Here is a 17426-nt window from a genome sequence, read left to right as displayed (position 1 = left end):
GTGAAAAAGATTGCCGGCACAGACACTCATGTGACACCTGTAAAGGAAGACATCCAACCTCTCTCCATGTCAAGAGCTGCCAAACCAGTGTCAGCCTCTGATCAAAGCACCGTAGATGAAACAGTTTCCACGTTGTCTCTCAGTGTGGAGACTGAGGAGCCATCTACCAACACTTCCATGATTGTACAGGTGTGGGTATATTTCCATCAGCAATCCAAATGTGGAAATGCTTGTTTATGCAATGCTGGCTAACTTCTGGACCCCCAGAAGTTAGCCATAGCCTGCAAACCAAAGCACATCCTGTAAGGCTGAAGCTAACTACCATGGTTGGAAAGGATGCATTAATGCACAGTGAAAGGGTCTCAGGTCTCAGAGTGCGAGGTTACAACAATACCTCATTGATCTCTTACACCAAAGATTGCATACCAGTAAATTGAACAGACATTCCTACCTGTGAAACATCTAAGCACAATAGCAGATGAAAGTCCATTACAACTAGAGTGTGAAGTTGGTCTTTTAATAGGGCACTGACACCACAGCAAGTAATCCTGGGAGGATATAACAAACCCTATACAGTTCACACAGATCCAATACAGGAGTATTGTAGGCTGTTCATCACCTCACCATGACTCAGCAAGCATCACCAACATGTACTGCTTGCTGCGTGCTGTTAAAAATCTTCCTCTATGACTCCATCAGATGCCATCAAGGTTCTTGAGTTTGACTTCAAAGATGCCAGTAATCATGGCAAGACTGTTTCTCAGGATAATGTCCTCTTTTGGAATATGTGAAAGGATGGTGTTCATGTCCCCTTCTTTTTTTCTTTTTTTTTTTTTTTTACTTGTGTAACCTTTATGTGCAATTGACATATTCATACATTAAGTCATATGATATCTGATATAACATGAACATCAATACAAAGTAAAGTGTTTTGTATGTGAGCACAGAGCACCAGAGTCAATCCTAAAACAATGGAGGATTTTTGTTTTGTGTTCAGCAGAGAAAGTCATTCCTGTTATAGATCTGTCTTTTAATTGTTGTCCAATAAGAAACATACAGTATTTTTCCACTATCCAAGTTAATTTTCAGGCGCTATATTGGACGTTTTTTTCCAAATTCAGGACCCTATTATAAACTACAACACACACTCTTCTGTGTCTTTTTAGATGTGTCTTGGGTGAATGTGCAGATGTGTGAATTGCACAGATGGGTGCGTACCCTGTAGAACAGAGGAATGTTGTCGAACAGGTAGGGGTAGGCGAAGGCAACAACACAAAGAAATTTGCTGAACCATGGACTCAGGGAATCTCTTGTCATGATTATATTGTAGAATTGGTAAGCCAAGCCTGGAGTAGTAGGCCAGGCTGGTGCAGATGAAAGTGTTGAGCACAGCTCGACGCAGACAGATAAATGCAGCATGAGAGCAGGAAGATCAGCAAAGGCCAGGTGATGGAGTCCTGCCATCAGCACAACCGTCACAAGTTTCCAAAGGAAGTACCAGGCTCAGGATGCAGTCAGTGGCTGAGCTGCCAGATTGTCGGTACCCAGAGATGATGCTGTCCTTTGGGAACTTGATTTATGGTGAATACTCATGGTAATCTGATGAGACTGAGCATGATTGTCAAGGTTGTCTGTTGCTGTCTGGAGGGCAATTTGAACTGAGGTCACCCCCTTCAAAGAATATAGGTCCAAATAATAAGGAACTAGCCATTGTCTGGTTCAGTTAAGAGTGGTATTAAGAGGTATATCCCCCACCATGGTCAATGGGTTGTCTGAGACTGCACAAGTTTGTGTGTAACAACAGATAGGTGCTAGAGAATATAGCACTACTGGAGTGTACCATTGAAGTAAAGCCAACACTGGAGAAACTTCTGATTTCAAATCTGCCTGTAGGACCGTGTAGCCAGAGACTAGGCATGACATACTGTTCACAGTTGCTTCCCTTTATGACCCATTGGAGTTTGCTGCTAGTTTATGACTCACTGGGAAAAAGGTGCTGCAAGAAATGTGTAGGAATGACATAGGCTGGGAGTCCGTGCTCCTCAGTGAACTGCAACCAGTGTTGCAACGCTGAAAAAGTTATGTTGCAAATTTGGAGAAAATCAACATACCTTGTTGCTATGTGCAAGCTGACTTTGGGCAAATCTTGAGAAGACAGCTACACCACATCTCCGATGCAAGCACACATGGTAATGGCCAGTGTTCGGATGGAAGACAAGTGCAGGAGAATGGAAAAAATGTGCCCTTGTTATAGAAAACTCCAGAGTAGCACCTATTAAGGTCACAACAATCCCCAGGTTAGAGTTAACAGCAGCTGTTGTCTCAGTTTCAGCAAGCAATATCCTAAAGGAGCAGCTTGGTTTCAAGACATCGATCAATACTTCTGGACTGGCTCTAAAGTGGTTTTGGGGTACATCAACAACCAGGCACGTTTCTTCCACACATTTGTGTCAAATAGGATACAGAAGATACATCTCTGCACAACTCCCCAGCAGTGGAGATATACTCCTTCTGACAAAAACCCTGCACACCTTGCCTCAAGAGGTTCAAGTACAAGTGAGTTTCTTACATCAAACTGGTTTACAGGGCCTCAGTTCTTATGGGAGAAACAGACATCCCAATTGGAAACCCTGAAGTCAAAAGGGTTCTGATACTAAATTTACGAACTACAAAGCAAGCTGGTTTCTCAGAACGCTTGTCAAAGTTTTCTTCATGGTATAAAGTCACAAAAGCTGTTGCATGTATCCTCCAGCATGACAAAAGTGACAATTCAACAGGCCACAGCACTGACCGGGGGTGACAGAAAGACAGACTTACAGAAAAAGTGTATCCTGAGGAGATAATCAAGTTGCTTGGTAAGGGAACTTTTTGGCTTTTGTTGACCAAGAAGGGTTCCTCAAGGTGGAAATATGACTGGAAAACGCGTCTCTCCCTACCTCACAGAGACATTACCCGAATGATATTAGCTCACTATCATCAGCAGGTTCAACATCAAGGTACGGTCTAACCATCAATGAGATTAGATCAAATTAATACTAGATTCCAGGTTTCGGTGGGGCAGTCGCAGATTGTGTGCATCGGTGTGTTAAATGTTGGAAACTCAGGAGATTTGCAGAAGAACAACAAAAGGCAGATTTGCCGCCAGAGCATGCAGATCCATCACCACCAGTCACCTATTGTGGAACGGACTGCTTTGATCCGTTTTCCACTAAGCAAGAATACAGGGCGTAAAAGCGATACAGTCTCCTTGTGTAAGCTAGCTAAATGGCTATTGTTTATCCAGAGACGCTGTGTATACATTTTCTTTACAATAATGTTAGGGGATATTTATTTTATATTATATTTAATATTTAATTTGAATACATAAGATTATTTTGACCACACATTTCAAATTCAAAGGACCGTAAACCATCAGTTCAGAGTAAGACCAATATTCAGCTGAGGATTCTACAACTCGTCCATATGTTCACTCATGAAACTCCACAGCACTGCATCGCCCTCTGATCACCTGCGCTCAGCCCTCAGTCAGCTGTTACCTCGTTACCCCTGCCCTGCTGGGGAGGAGCTTGTCTGCACAACATTATTTATTTAGGATTACTGAAAAGTGGCCTAAGCTGAGCCTGGCCCTCTGCCTGTGTGCGGATGTGTGTGTGAATGTGTGTGTGGATAGAAAGATTAAGACTCTTTTATGGGTCAGTGGCCACTGTTGCTCCTGGCTAATTACGGACTTAAAACACGTACTCACACGCGTGCGCTTTCCCTCCTGAACACACACTCAGATACACACACACAGCATATCTCCTCTCTCTCTTTCTCTCCCTCTCTCTCGGACTGCACTGTGCTATCACCATGGTAACACCAGATTGAGAGACTTTTCACTGCACCGATTGCTCAATTGTTATCTCTATTTCTCTCTCTCTCTTATTCCTCTGTCTGTCTCTCTATTATTCTGTCCTTCCACCCTGCTGTGTTTTCTGACGTGCACTCTTGCATCGTCAGCGTGTGATATTGACCATCCAACACACACCCACACACACACACACACACACACACACAATGATCTGCACGCAGAGAAGAGGGTGCAGCTCTTCACTCTCAATCTCACACTTCCACTACTTTCTCTTCAGGCTCACCTAACACGGCTGGTGGTGTGACGTGCTAACTCTTCCTGCCCAGCATGGCTGTGTCACTGTGGTTCCTGGGGGTGTGTGTGCTCAGTCTGGCTCACGTCGCCCCTTCCAGCCAAGGTAAGCGTCACGGCACTGAGTTGTTGATCCTGACACACCAATCAGCAGGTTAAATCACAAAAATCGTAAAGCAATAGAGCTATAGATCATGCTCATTTGCTACTCAAATATAAATCATTGTTTTTGCAAGACGTGAAGATGAACTCAGCCCACTGACTCCAAAGAAAGGCAAAATCATCTTGGCAAAGTTTGGGAAATGGTGTGACCTAAATGAACAAAAGATTAGTTGAACATTTGAAGTATACAGCTTGCCAAAGGGAGTGTTTCAGAAGCAATCAAGTCATTCAGCACCACAGACAGTTAGAGTGCACAGGCAGCATACTGATCACACTGACGGGTTTGGCTGGGTTTAATCCTGATACAGCAAAAACCTTTTCATGTGTACATGATACTCCAGATGATGTGAACATCATCTTAACCGGATTAAAGTAGGGTAATGTGATTTTCTCTAATAACCCTGGTTTACATGGCTTAATATAACAGTCAGGTGACTTTGCACACAGAGGTGTGGATGAGAGAGATCCAGCTTTCAAATGAAAGAAAATAAAAGTCTTATACTTGTCATTCTGCATTTACCGAGCATCTGACAGCCAGTATAAGCTTCATCCTCCCCACTGACTAAAAACACAAGATATTGTGATGTACCTACGCATCGCATCACATGAAGGTGTCACAGTGGAGGTGCGGTGTGATTTATGTCATTAATCACACTCTCTCTGCATCTGGGGATCCTTCCAGTGTAAGCTTTCACACATGTGCATTTTAAAGATTAAATTAAATCACACACAGTGCTCACAGTGCCAGAATGTTCGGTGTGTTTCAACTATCTAGTGCTTACATCAAATATAGGCATGAGCATGATTTGATTAAGGCAATCAGTGTAAAGTGTTTAGATATGTGTGACATTTCGTATATAATTGGGGAATTATTAGTGTGTGTATCAACATACCAGCTCATGATGCTGCATGGCTGATTTCATCTGTAAAACAGGTGATCAAGGGGAAACTCAAACGATTTTACATATAACGCTATGTATCCTTATTATCAGTGTACTTCTCAGACTGGGAAAAATGGTTTTATAATGTCACAGTGTCTTTCGAGGGATTTTTTTAAAGTCTGCAAAAATAACCCAGATGATGTCATCAGTGTTTGCTCAGCCCAGGCTTTTAGACCACAAATTTATAACAGCCACATACAAAGGAAGTCAGGATAGCTCAGCCTCTGCGGCAATTTGGCCAGATGGCTATCCACCACTGAGTCCTGACTGAAATACCTCAACAACTGTTACATGGATTATCATGAAATTTTGTACAGACATTTATGGTGCCCTGACAATGAATCCTAATTACTTTGGTGACGTGTTGACACCATGAGGTTCACATTTGTTGATGTAGAATGTCTTAAAAACTATTGGGTGGGTTCCAAAAGAATTTGGTAATTTTGGGGTTTAGTGTGAGTATGTTAGTTTTGTTACTGTGAGTTTATTAACATTCTGACTTTAGCATTTAGCTCAAAGTACCACTCGTGCAAAAGTTTAAATTCACAGAGCATAACATGGCTGTCGACTCTTCGTCTTGTTTAAACTCTGTCCCCCAACTTCTGTAGTGTAACATCATTGTGATTGACCCTGGTGCAAATATTTTTCTTGTGCATGGGCAAGAAGTCTTAGTGTCAAATTTATCAACATTACTCTAACATCCTGGACTCATAGCACCACATCAACCTTGAAACATCTCAACTATCTTAAACCAGCTAATACTAACAAATCATCACAAAGCTAGTTTACAGTGTGGCGGTAAGCACTTCAGAAATAGCCATCAAGAAAAGCACAACAACTCATAATAGGTCTACACAGTATGAGTGAATGGATCACACATTCACTTGGATTTACAGAATTCATCATCAGTGACACAGCAGCCAAAACCTTATCACACAGATTACAGAGTTGCGCATTTACCAGCATGAGAGGTAACAATGACACTGCTGTGGATTTAAATCCCCGATCCTGCTCCATAAAAAAGAGACACTTGCTTACCCATTAGGAGTTCATCCGCTGGGCCCCGCACTCAGCAAAGTCATTAACATCACGGCTTAAGTCCAAATTCCTGCCTCTGTTGTTCTCTATTGAGAGTGTAGCTAGTCCAGCTAACGTTAGCCTCCGGCTGCACGTCAACATTGCTAGCATTCGATGGACTTATAGCACAGTCAGTAAAAACGTGATGAATGTCGTCAATTCAGCAGTAAAGTCCTCATGTTTTCTTCTGCACTTCCTTTTCTGTGCGTCGCTTCTTGTTTGGGCTTGCCACACTTTTAGCTACTAACTGAATCTTCCATTAGCTGAAGAAAACTCGCTTCATCCTAAACGGTTGAGAAAAAAGTTATGTAAATTGTACAGGTTACCTCAAATGACAGGCAGCGAGCTCATTGGTCAGATTAGGATTTCCCAGCAAGCCTTACTTCTTAATTTTTGAGAAGAAAATAACCAGATTCAACAAACAGTGAGTAGAAATAAAATTTATTTTCAATAAAACATGAAGTTTGAAACTGTTCAATAAGGGTAATAAAAACATAAGAGACTATGACTCAAAAACAATAAAAGTGATGGTACCCTGACAGTTACTAGATCCCGCTGCGGTAAAATAATGTGTGATATAAGGTAATGTCATTACATAGTAATGCTAATTCAGGAGGGATACCAAAGTTCGACAAGTATGTTAAAATGAATCGTTTAATACTACAGACTTTACTCAAGCAAACTAATCACGACTTAAATAGGTTTTTGTTTCAAGTATACCCCTATGAAAAGATCCTGTCAAGACATTCACTAGCCTAGTGAAATCTGTAGAATATAATTACACATTCTTGAAAATGTCTCTTTTATTTCTTGTCTTTTTCCTACTCCCATCTTTCAACCTCTGCCTCACCCCCCTCCCGTCTTCCCCACCTCTGTCCCTCATGAGCAGCTATGTCCCGGGCTGCCATGCCGTTCGGGCTGCTGCGCAGGGAGCTGGCATGCGAGGGTTACCCCATCGAGCTACGCTGCCCAGGAAGTGACGTCGTGATGGTGGAAACTGCCAACTACGGACGCACCGACGACAAGATATGTGACGCAGACCCCTTCCAGATGGAGAACACACAGTGTTACCTCCCTGACGCACTGAAGATTATGGCCCAGAGGTGTGTGTGTGTGCGCGCTGGGTTATACATCCACTGTTTACTGTGTTTATGTAATAGCTTGAATTATTTAGCAAAGACACATATTGTCATGTAATTCTTTTGCTATTTTGAGGATGTGGCAGTTTTTTGAAAGCAGTTCAACTAATCAATGAGACCATCTACGGTTTCGTATATGCAGCATGTGTGCACTGCTGCACAACATACATGTGGATTCATGTAAGAGGAAACGTTAGACGAAGCCAGTGCTTGTATTGTAAGTCATGTGTACATGCAAGTGCAGTAATCTCTCCATCTGAGTCTGAGTGCCTGGCTGCACCATTAGCTGTGTACTCAGCGATGTTTTCCTAGAAGAACTGATCAATATTCACCGAGTGGGAGTGGGAGAGGGAGAGTAGACAAATGGATTGTCCTTTGCTTCCCCTTTCCTGTCTGTTAATCACTCTCCCTCCCTTATTTGTTCTCTCACTCCATCATCCCTTTCACTGATCCATCCATCCATCTGCTGTTCTCCAGGTGTAACAACAGGACTCAGTGTGTGGTGGTCGCAGGGGTCGACGTGTTCCCAGACCCCTGTCCTGGAACATACAAGTACCTGGAGATCCAGTATGAGTGTGTCCCTTACAGTGAGTATTCATATATATATATATATATGTATATAAACACACACATAAACACACATACATACATATACACACAAACAGGATTACACACAAATATGTGTATGTGCACGCAAAACACAGATATTTAACCAATTTTTGTCTAGCTACATTTTAGGTGTGTCTTTTTGTTCTTATAACCTCTGATGTCGACTGTTTCCCTGAGAGATTGATGGATAGAAAAGATTTTTTTTTCTCAGGGAGTTTTTGTGTGCATGTGTGCGTGTGTGTGTGTTTGTGTGTGTAAAATACAAAAAGAAAGTTGGATGGAGAAAGTACAGAGAGAGAAACTGTAGGACATTTGCATACTGTATGTCTTCTGTGTGTGTGTGTATGCGAGAGTGTGCGTATGCACTTGCGCGTGCATGCGTGTGTTTTCTTTTCCAGATTCACGCCACAGGAGTTGCTCTCTTTTCTCCACAGGAGCCTGATTGAGGGAAGGAGAGATCAGGGGAGGTGGAGGGAGGGAAAGGGGGAGGATGGGGCGGTAGGGGAGGAGAGGAGAGAAGAGGAGTATGCTGGGTCTCTTTTGTGGTTCTTTTTTCTTTTATGTAAACTATAATGTTTGTGGTGAGAATGAGTTCCAAAGTCTTTATCTGTGCAATTCTTTCTTTCTTTCTTTCTTTCTTTCTTTCTTTCTTTTTCTTTCTTTTTCTTTCTTTCTTTTTCTCTTTCTTTCTTTCTTTCTTTCTTCGCTTGCTTGCTTTCTCTCTTTCCTTTCTCTCTTGCTTGCTTTCTTGCTTTTCTTTACTTCCCTTCTTTCACCCTCTGACTTCTCTTTCTTTCTCTCCCTCTTTTTTTTCCTATGCTTGAGTAGAAGTGGACCAAAAAGGTAAAGACAATATATTGTAGCATCTTGATCTCTCCTTACCCCCAACCCCTCTCTTTCCTCTCCTTCTCTTCCTCTCTCCTACCATCTCTCTCTTCCTCTTACCCTAGGACGTTGTTTCGTAGTCATGCTGGATGTTGCCCCCCTTTTTTCATTTCCTACTCGGTTCTTTTTTTTCCCCATTTTATCCATCTCTTGTTGTATGGAAACCCGTCCTTTTATCCAGTTTTATCCAGGTTCTGCACCTAGTCTCTCTTATTCTTGTCTCTCTTTCTATTTCTCTCCAGTTTCTTCCTCTCTTGCTCCTGGTCGATCTCTCTGTCTCTTGTTTCTCTCCCTCGGTCTCTCTGCGCACACAAACATAAACATAATCTTCTTTTTACCCTCTCTCTGCTCTATTTCCTGTCCACACACAAGCACGCTTTCTTTCTTTCTTTCTTTCTTTCTTTCTTTCTTTCTTTCTGACTTTCTGACTTTCTTTCTTGTCCACTCATCCTCCTCATGCTTATTTTCCCTTTTCTTCCCTTATAGGAAGAGCCCCTTATTTATCTTCATAGGAAAAATAAGACCAAATGTGTGTGATTGTATATCCGTCTGGATGTGTGCTTACCAAGCACTGCTTATGTGTGTGAGTGTGTGTGCATGCCTATTTGCATGCCAGTGTGAGACTGTACAGTATACATATGTGTCCATACAGTTATTGACATGTGGGTGGACCAATTGTTGTGCTCGGTGTAACTAACTTGCCCTCTCATTCACTTCAAGGCAAAATTTAGCCCCGCCTTCTGCGTCCCTGATTCTACCTCACACTCTTCACTCTTTTTGCACTAACCCACCCACACACACACACACACACATGCAATCACACACAAAGCACACAAATACACTCACACACCTTTCATTGCAGTGTCCCTGTTGTATTACTCACCACACACACACTAACAGTGTGTGAGTACACTTTTACGTCTCTTCTGTTGCTTGCCTCTCAAGATCAGCACAGGTGTTTTAAATCCCTCTCTCTTTTTCTCTTCATTCTTTTTTCTTACTCTCGCCGCACCAACTGCATCTAACGCAATCCATTTTTCATGCATCGATCAATTTTCTTCCCGCACCTGCCTCCACTCGTCGTTCCACTCTTTTCTCACGTCCCTCCCTGCTCTTCTTTTTCCCTCCCTCTTTCTCTTCCTTCTTACATCCTGCTACCCCTCCTAACTCCCGTCTTCCAGTTTTCGTGTGTCCTGGCTCACTGCTCAGCATCCAGCCCGCATCCTCGCTCCTGGAGGCGGAGCATCAGTCAGGTGCATGGTGTAAGGACCCGTTGCAAGCTGGTGACAGGCTGTACGTCATGCCATGGACACCGTACAGGACAGAGGTGCTGTATGAGTACGCCTCCTGGGACGACTACCGCCAAAACAGAATCACCACCACCTATAAGTGAGTAGGGCCTTTAATGAACTTTTCTCAGTTAATAATATCAATAACTAATTTATTTAAAACGTGTAGATAGGTACGTGGACTACATATTTTCTATCACTGTCCTAGGTTGCCTAGCCGTGTGGACGGTACAGGCTTTGTGGTGTATGACGGCGCCGTGTTTTACAACAAGGAGCGGACGCGCAATCTGGTCAAGTATGACCTGCGGACTCGCATAAAGAGTGGCGAGGCAGTAGTGGTCAATGCCAACTACCATGACACCTCGCCTTACCGCTGGGGAGGAAAGTCAGACATCGATCTGGCAGTGGACGAGAACGGCCTTTGGGTGATCTACTCTACTGAAGCCAATAATGGACGCATTGTGGTCAGCCAGGTAGGCGGAATGATAGCAGATCAATGATTGGAAAGAGGGGGAAAGGAAGCGTTTCATTAATAGCTCAGTTCTCTCATCTCCTATGTCTTCTCCTTCTCCTCCTCCTTCTCCTGCAGGTGAACCCGTACACCCTGCGCTTTGAGGGTACGTGGGCCACAGGCTTTGACAAACGTGGGGCGAGCAACGCCTTCATGGCCTGTGGCGTGCTCTACGCCGTCCGTTCCGTCTTCCAGGATGATGAAGGGCAAGCGGACGGCCGGGCTGGCAGCGACATGGTGGTTTACGCCTACGACACCAGCCGTGGACAGGAGCTGCCCGTTCAGATACCATTCCCCAATCCTTACCAGTACATCTCCTCCATAGACTACAACCCCAGAGACAACCAGCTGTACGTGTGGAATAACTATTACGTGCTGAGATACCCGCTACAGTTCACTCCGCCACCGCCCACTAAAGGTTTGCAGAGCAAGCGCAGATGTGTAATTGGACATATGTGATGAATCCAGAGAGTTACCGGTGTTTTTGTCCCTTCAGGTCCCCTCTCGTCTCTGATGACGACCGTCCGCTCCTACACAGCTACTGTCGCGTTGACCCCGGTGCGGCCGTCAGCTTCTCACCCGATTGGCGTCATCAATCGAGGGCCCTTTGACCAGCGGCCGATCACAGCCATGGTCCCCCTGACTCCACGCCCTCCTCTGCGTGTCCCCTTGGCCCCTGGGGGTCCCGGTCAGGTGGGCGGATGTGAAGGTCGTGTCGCACGAGGCGTACAGTGGCCCCCCACCCTGAAGGGCGAGACAGTGGAGAGGCCCTGCCCTAAAGGGTCACTGGGTAGGTGTGGTGCTTGTGAGTATGTGCAGATGTGAGTGTGCCAGTCTGTGTGTTACGTTGTGTGTGCGTGCGTGTGTGTGAAATTTTCATGTGTGTTTCTGTATCTCGTTTCCCTTTGAAATGTAGTCAGGTGTCCTCTCTTTGAACTTGCCTTCAGATGAGACACAAGAAGAAATAGAGAGCTTATTGTGTTGAGGGGAGGTGGGTTCATCAACTCTTCCTCTCGCTGTGCAGCTGTCTTCCTCAGCCCAGTGCTCCCTCTGAGGAGAGGCTGTTATGCAGATTATGTAGATAAGCCTGCGGTGCATTTTGCCTCGTCCTAATCATGCTGGACTTGGGTTTAGCACAGAGGTGATGATCGCACCGGGGCATTATGTAATCTTAAAAATTGTGTTTATAACTGAAAACAGGTATAGCTTTTGTCTTATGCTTGCACATAATTTGCAGAAATTGTCTATACTAGACGCTCTAGTTCTGTGTGTCAGTAAATATCTTATAAACAAAATAGAAATATATCAACATTGAAACAGATCAGATGAAGCGCTACACTGCTGCTCTGCTGAGTCTTTTAGCCTCTTTTAGCCCGTAGTTTTGTTCTGACAGTACATTTACTGTGACTGCTTTTGTCAGGAGATGATGAACACCAAAACAAAGCTGAAAGGAGAGTGAATATTGTACTTATATTCATCAGGTGGACACAAGCATGACTCCAAATGAATACTAATGTTGCTCCATGTTTCTTGGATGTATAAATCAGCTGTTTGTTTTTTTTGCTAACACTTTAACTATAACATTATAAAATGCTAATTTGTTCAAGGTCTGTATTTTTTTTCTTCACCTTAGTATAAAGTTTTTATAAAGTGGCAAAAAATTCTTTTATCGCAGCTTCACATTTTGTATGAAAAGCTAAAGCAAAAATCAAACACTATTGTTCATATCCGTTACTTTGACTCCAAAAGACACAAATTTCGTTTTTCATTTGTATCATTTCGTGTTAATGAAAATTCCATAAAGTGACAGTTCTTCTAAACAACACAATGTGCTCCCAAAAAATGTTGTACCAAAATGTTGTTAGAGTTTTTGGGCTGCATGTGAGGTTTAAAGTTGCAGGGGAAAATAAGTGTAAGGAGAAACAGAAGACACAAACCACCTCAGGTCCTGTAAAACATCATCCCGTCTGTCTCTGCAGGTATAGCCTCCTATCAGTGCATGTCGTCTCCAGTGGGTTGGAGCTCCAGAGGGCCTGACCTTTCCAACTGCACCTCTCCCTGGGTCAGCCAAATTGCACAGAAGGTTAGTCTCACACAAACACTCATAAATACACACAAAGACACACGCTGTGCAAATGCCCTAAAACCAGTCAGCAAGCACTTCCCTCTTAAATGTTAAGATATTTGACATTATAAACACCCCCGCCCCCCACCTCACCCCACCCCCACCCCCACCCCACTCTCTCACTCTAGATTAAAAGCGGAGAGAACGCAGCCAACATCGCTGGGGAGTTGGTCAACCTGACGCGGGGGCGGATCTATGCTGGTGATGTCAGCATGTCTGTCAGGCTAATTGAACAGCTATTGGACATCCTGGACTCCCAGCTCCAGGCCTTGAGACCAGCCAATAAAGAATCTGCAGCACGCAATTACAACAAGGTAAATTGTTCCCGTTGTCAGTGTGGATATTTACTTGACCTTTCCTGGAAATGAAAGCAGAAATGTCAGTGATGATGATTCTAACAATAAATGTCTGGTTCATTCCTTCTTTTCAGCTGCAGAAGAGGGAACGCACCTGCAGAGCGTATGTCCAGGTAAACTATGAACAGACAGACAGACAGACAGAGACAGACAGACAGACAGATTGATTAATGATTGTCTGGCTTTCTCTTTTTCAGGCTGTCGTTCAAATAGTTGATAATCTGTTGGGTCCTGAGGCTCTGGTGTCCTGGGCAGATATGAGCGGTGTTGACCAATCACGCTCTGCATCACTGCTGTTGGACGCAGTAGAGAAAGGAGCGTTTCTATTGGCTAACAACCTCTATGAAGGCCGGTTCAGTGACAGGGCACCGAATGTTGGTACGTAGTCTTTCTGTTTCGTAGCTGTTTTTGCTTCACACATTGTGGAATTCAACAACTCATTCAGACTTTTGTGCTTGTCTGTTCCTGTGTGTGCACAGATCTGGAGGTGTATGTGCTAAATACAGAGGCAGACATACAGGACCTGACGTTCCCTCACTCCTACGACAGCGACAGCATCTTGCAGATATCAGCACTGGCTCTGCAACAGTACAGCAACAATGGTCTGTGGCACGCAATGAAACTCATCAACATTTTGTACATGTAGCTCTCAGTATTATCAGCATGAAGCTAGTAGACCAATTATAGGACCTGTAATGGATTGTGGAAGTAATAGTAGTTCCCCTTCATGCACCAAAACTCCAAACATCATTAAATATGATATAAATGTCTAAATGTCTCCTCTTGAAGGTATGAAATGTTGTCCTCTGTCTGTCTCTGCAGGCCAGGTGAAGCTGGTCCTCTCTCTCTTTAAGAACTTGGGCTCCTTCCTGACCACACAGAACTCCACTCTGCGGCTCGGGCTGGGACTGGGCCAGGGGTCAGAGGTCAGGCGTAAGAGCCTGGTGGTCAACTCCCATGTGATCTCTGCCTCTGTGCACAGAGGATCCAACAGAGTGTACCTCTCCGAGCCGGTGATCTTCACTCTCAGGCACCTGCAGGTGTGTTTGGAAATCTGTTTACCTGAAAATGAAAATACCAGGAATGAGCAAATTCCTAACAATGTGCATAATCTGGTCACTGAGTGTTTTGGTGCGTTCGTCTCTCCAGCTGGAGAACCACTTTGGCCCCAACTGCTCTTTCTGGAACGCATCAGGTGTATCTGGGAGCGGCAGGTGGTCTACACAGGGCTGCCGCCTGTTACACACCAACAACACACACACTACCTGCGCCTGCAACCACCTGTCCAGCTATGCTGTGCTCATGACATACCAGCAACCTGCAGTAAGTGACACACGCCACAAAAACAGCACGTAACAGTGTTCATGGCAGACCGAAAGCAGAATTTATTTTTTTTTGTGGCTTGAGTTGTGTTTCTGTGAAGATTCTCTCAGCCTTTTTTTTCTGTGCTTTTTGCATTTGTACCAAGGTGGTGATAAGATTGAGGGTTTGAAAGACCCGTGATACGCATTATTACCGCTATTGCTTTCTTTTTAGATGGCCAGCAGCCAAACTTTAACTGTAAATCTACCTCCATCTTCAGACTCCAAAGTCCTCCACCCTTATGCACTCATTTACTGTAGCACAGCTGGACCTCATCCCCACTGTGCTCCTGAAAAGAGAGAGGGAGTGAGAAATGCTGCAGGGTATTATGTCCTGACAGGAAATTGGAAAGTCTCTTTGTTGAGTGTGATTTTGTTCATTTTACACAAAGACACACAACAAGACACATGAGCAATTCACACCGCAACCACAAAATACATCCACAGATGCTGATAAAACCTGCATCTACACAAGCTCCCACATTCACATGTTTTAAAAAAAAAAAAAAAAAAACATCTCGATAAACCTCTTTGCACTTCCTTTCCTGTGTGCTTTATCAGTTTGGGGCCGGTGTAGAAGAGCTTCTGGTCTATGTGGTTTCTTGGGTTGGCATCTCTGTAGCACTTGTGTGTTTGGCCACCTGCCTTACAACCCTGTGCTGCCAGGGGGCACCTTGGCACACAGACCACAGCACCATCCACTGCAACCTGTGGGCCAACCTGCTCATCACTGAACTACTCTTCCTTGTCGGCGCCAACAAGACACAATATACAGTGAGTTACAGTGAGAACCTGAACTGATGCACAACATAAAGTAGCTAAGCAGTGGGAAACAATAACAATTTATAATATCAAGGATAATATTATGATATCACACAATAGTTTATAGGGTTTGTAAAGCAGCATTTTGTCTGTTTCCTTTGTTGCTCTCCTGTCGCTCTTTCACTCGTTATTTCACTCTTCCTTTATTCACATTTACAGGTTGTGTGCTCCATCATTGCTGGCTTGCTGCACTTCTCGCTGCTCTCAGTGTTTTGCTGGTTGTGTCTGGAGGGGGTGGAACTGTACCTGCTGCAGCGGGAGGTATTTGAGGGACGTAACTCCAGGAGGAAGTATTTCTACCTGTGTGGCTACTCTATTCCTGGACTGGTGGTGGCCGTGTCTGCAGCTATAGACTTCAGAGGCTACGGCTCAAAGACTGCGTAAGTTGACTAATGTGTGTGTGTGTGTGTGTGTGTGTGTGTGTGTGTGTGTGTGTGAGTGTGTGCCTTTTTGTTTGGGGACAGTTATTGATAAAATGTATATTCCTGTGTCAGCTCCTAGACTGACTTTGTATTTTGGAGGGTCTTATTTGCCTGTGATTTGATTTGTCTGTGTGTGTGTGTGTGTGTGTGTGTGTGTGTGTGTGTGTGTGTGTGTGTGTGTGGGTGTGTAGATGTTGGCTACGAACAGACAATTACTTCATTTGGAGTTTCCTTGGACCCGTTGCTGTCGTCATAACGGTGAGAGTTCACGTTCACGCTCACACAGACTTCTCATATATCTCATATTGGATCATCAACAGATAATGATTGATGATTGATCATGATGATTCATTATAATTGAATAAATTGGTATTTGTCCTTTTTGGCCTCAGTTGAACCTCATTGTCTTGGTGATGACCTTACATAAGATGCACAGCACTGCTGCTTTGAAACCGGACTCCAGTCGCCATGACAACCTGAGGTTAGTATAGTGCCTCATGCTGATCTTTTGTGGGTGATTATTTGTAGAGCTCATTGTGTCTCAGTTGCTTTGGCTCCAGTTATTAGCAAAAAGGTTACATTTATAACCATAACAGGCCCTACCTGTTGCAAGCCATTTGTAATTTCAATATTTCATGCTATGCTTTACACTGGACCAAATAATAATAAAGAACAGTGTAGAAATTAGTTTAAAATGAATGTTCTTGAACTGGAGTCTGTTATTAATGAGGAAGCTAGTCCACTTAGAGCTTAGTATTTAATTAAAATATTTAAAACTCACTCTAGCTGAGACACGTAGCCAGCGCAAATGTGAAAACATCAAACAGATGTAACACAGTGAAGCTCTAGCTCTTAGTTGAACAGCAGCATTTTGAATAGTTTCAAGTCAAGTACAGCTTTTGGAAAGCCAGAGTGAAATGCACTGCAGCAGTCTCGACAGCTCCGTGAACTATGTGGTCACGGCATCCTTTTGAGTAAGAAAGGGTTCAACCTTAGCAAGGTTAATCAAACATTTATACAGCATAGCTTTATAGATGGAAAATAGAGGAAAGAACTTGCATTCAAGAGAGGATAAAAGGAAAGCTAGGGTCGGTGTTAGTAATGTCACTTAATCTGTCTGAATCCTCTTTTATTTGGTTTCTTCAGTTTTTATTTTAAACACGAGAGCTGGCTGATGGGAGCATTCAGGAAGATTTGAGCATGTAAACTTTGACATCCATTACATGCACCCAGCTCTTTAGCTGCCTTGTGAAATAGTTTAACAGTTGAAACTTCTGGATTTCAAGAATAGCAGAGCAGATGAATGTAATGAAAAATAACTCTCAGTTAAATGAACTCTTGACAAACTAGTTTGTGTGAATGAAAAAGAAATTAAGTTTGTGTCCTCTTCCTCCGGTTTCTCTTCAGGGCATGGGCGGTGGGCTCCCTAACGCTACTCTTCCTGCAGAGCGTCACATGGTCCTCAGGCCTGATGTTCCTGTCTGCTCCGTCTCTCCTCCTGGCTTATCTCTTCTCCTCCCTCAACACCGCCCAGGGCCTCCTCATCACCATACTGCACTGCAGCCTCGCCAGGAAGGTCAGGCTCT

At 43.8% G+C, this 17426-nt stretch overlaps 1 protein-coding gene across 2 annotated transcripts in view; it reads left to right on the top strand.

The window, feature by feature from the left end:
* LOC130166285 (adhesion G protein-coupled receptor L1-like) overlaps positions 1 to 17426 on the top strand; it is a 29492-nt gene that overhangs the window by 7748 nt on the left and 4318 nt on the right. The window contains exons 3-22 of one of the 2 annotated variants that reach the window (XM_056371798.1): positions 4128 to 4247; positions 7211 to 7424; positions 7938 to 8047; positions 8898 to 8912; positions 10136 to 10343; positions 10452 to 10716; positions 10833 to 11172; positions 11251 to 11544; positions 12734 to 12837; positions 13008 to 13193; positions 13310 to 13348; positions 13433 to 13613; positions 13715 to 13837; positions 14058 to 14275; positions 14385 to 14558; positions 15158 to 15370; positions 15578 to 15798; positions 16032 to 16098; positions 16233 to 16321; positions 17248 to 17416. In XM_056371798.1, coding sequence (XP_056227773.1) covers positions 4178 to 4247; positions 7211 to 7424; positions 7938 to 8047; positions 8898 to 8912; positions 10136 to 10343; positions 10452 to 10716; positions 10833 to 11172; positions 11251 to 11544; positions 12734 to 12837; positions 13008 to 13193; positions 13310 to 13348; positions 13433 to 13613; positions 13715 to 13837; positions 14058 to 14275; positions 14385 to 14558; positions 15158 to 15370; positions 15578 to 15798; positions 16032 to 16098; positions 16233 to 16321; positions 17248 to 17416 — 3300 coding nt within the window. In that variant the 5' untranslated portion in view covers positions 4128 to 4177. The remainder of the gene's footprint in view (positions 1 to 4127; positions 4248 to 7210; positions 7425 to 7937; positions 8048 to 8897; positions 8913 to 10135; positions 10344 to 10451; positions 10717 to 10832; positions 11173 to 11250; positions 11545 to 12733; positions 12838 to 13007; positions 13194 to 13309; positions 13349 to 13432; positions 13614 to 13714; positions 13838 to 14057; positions 14276 to 14384; positions 14559 to 15157; positions 15371 to 15577; positions 15799 to 16031; positions 16099 to 16232; positions 16322 to 17247; positions 17417 to 17426) is intronic. The other variant, XM_056371799.1, reaches the window with a different exon arrangement.

This window comes from Seriola aureovittata, chromosome 3 (genome assembly GCF_021018895.1).
Source record: "Seriola aureovittata isolate HTS-2021-v1 ecotype China chromosome 3, ASM2101889v1, whole genome shotgun sequence".
NCBI lineage: Eukaryota > Metazoa > Chordata > Actinopteri > Carangiformes > Carangidae > Seriola > Seriola aureovittata.
The sequence above is the reverse complement of the archived record's forward strand: the minus strand, read 5'-3'. Positions and strand labels throughout refer to the sequence as shown.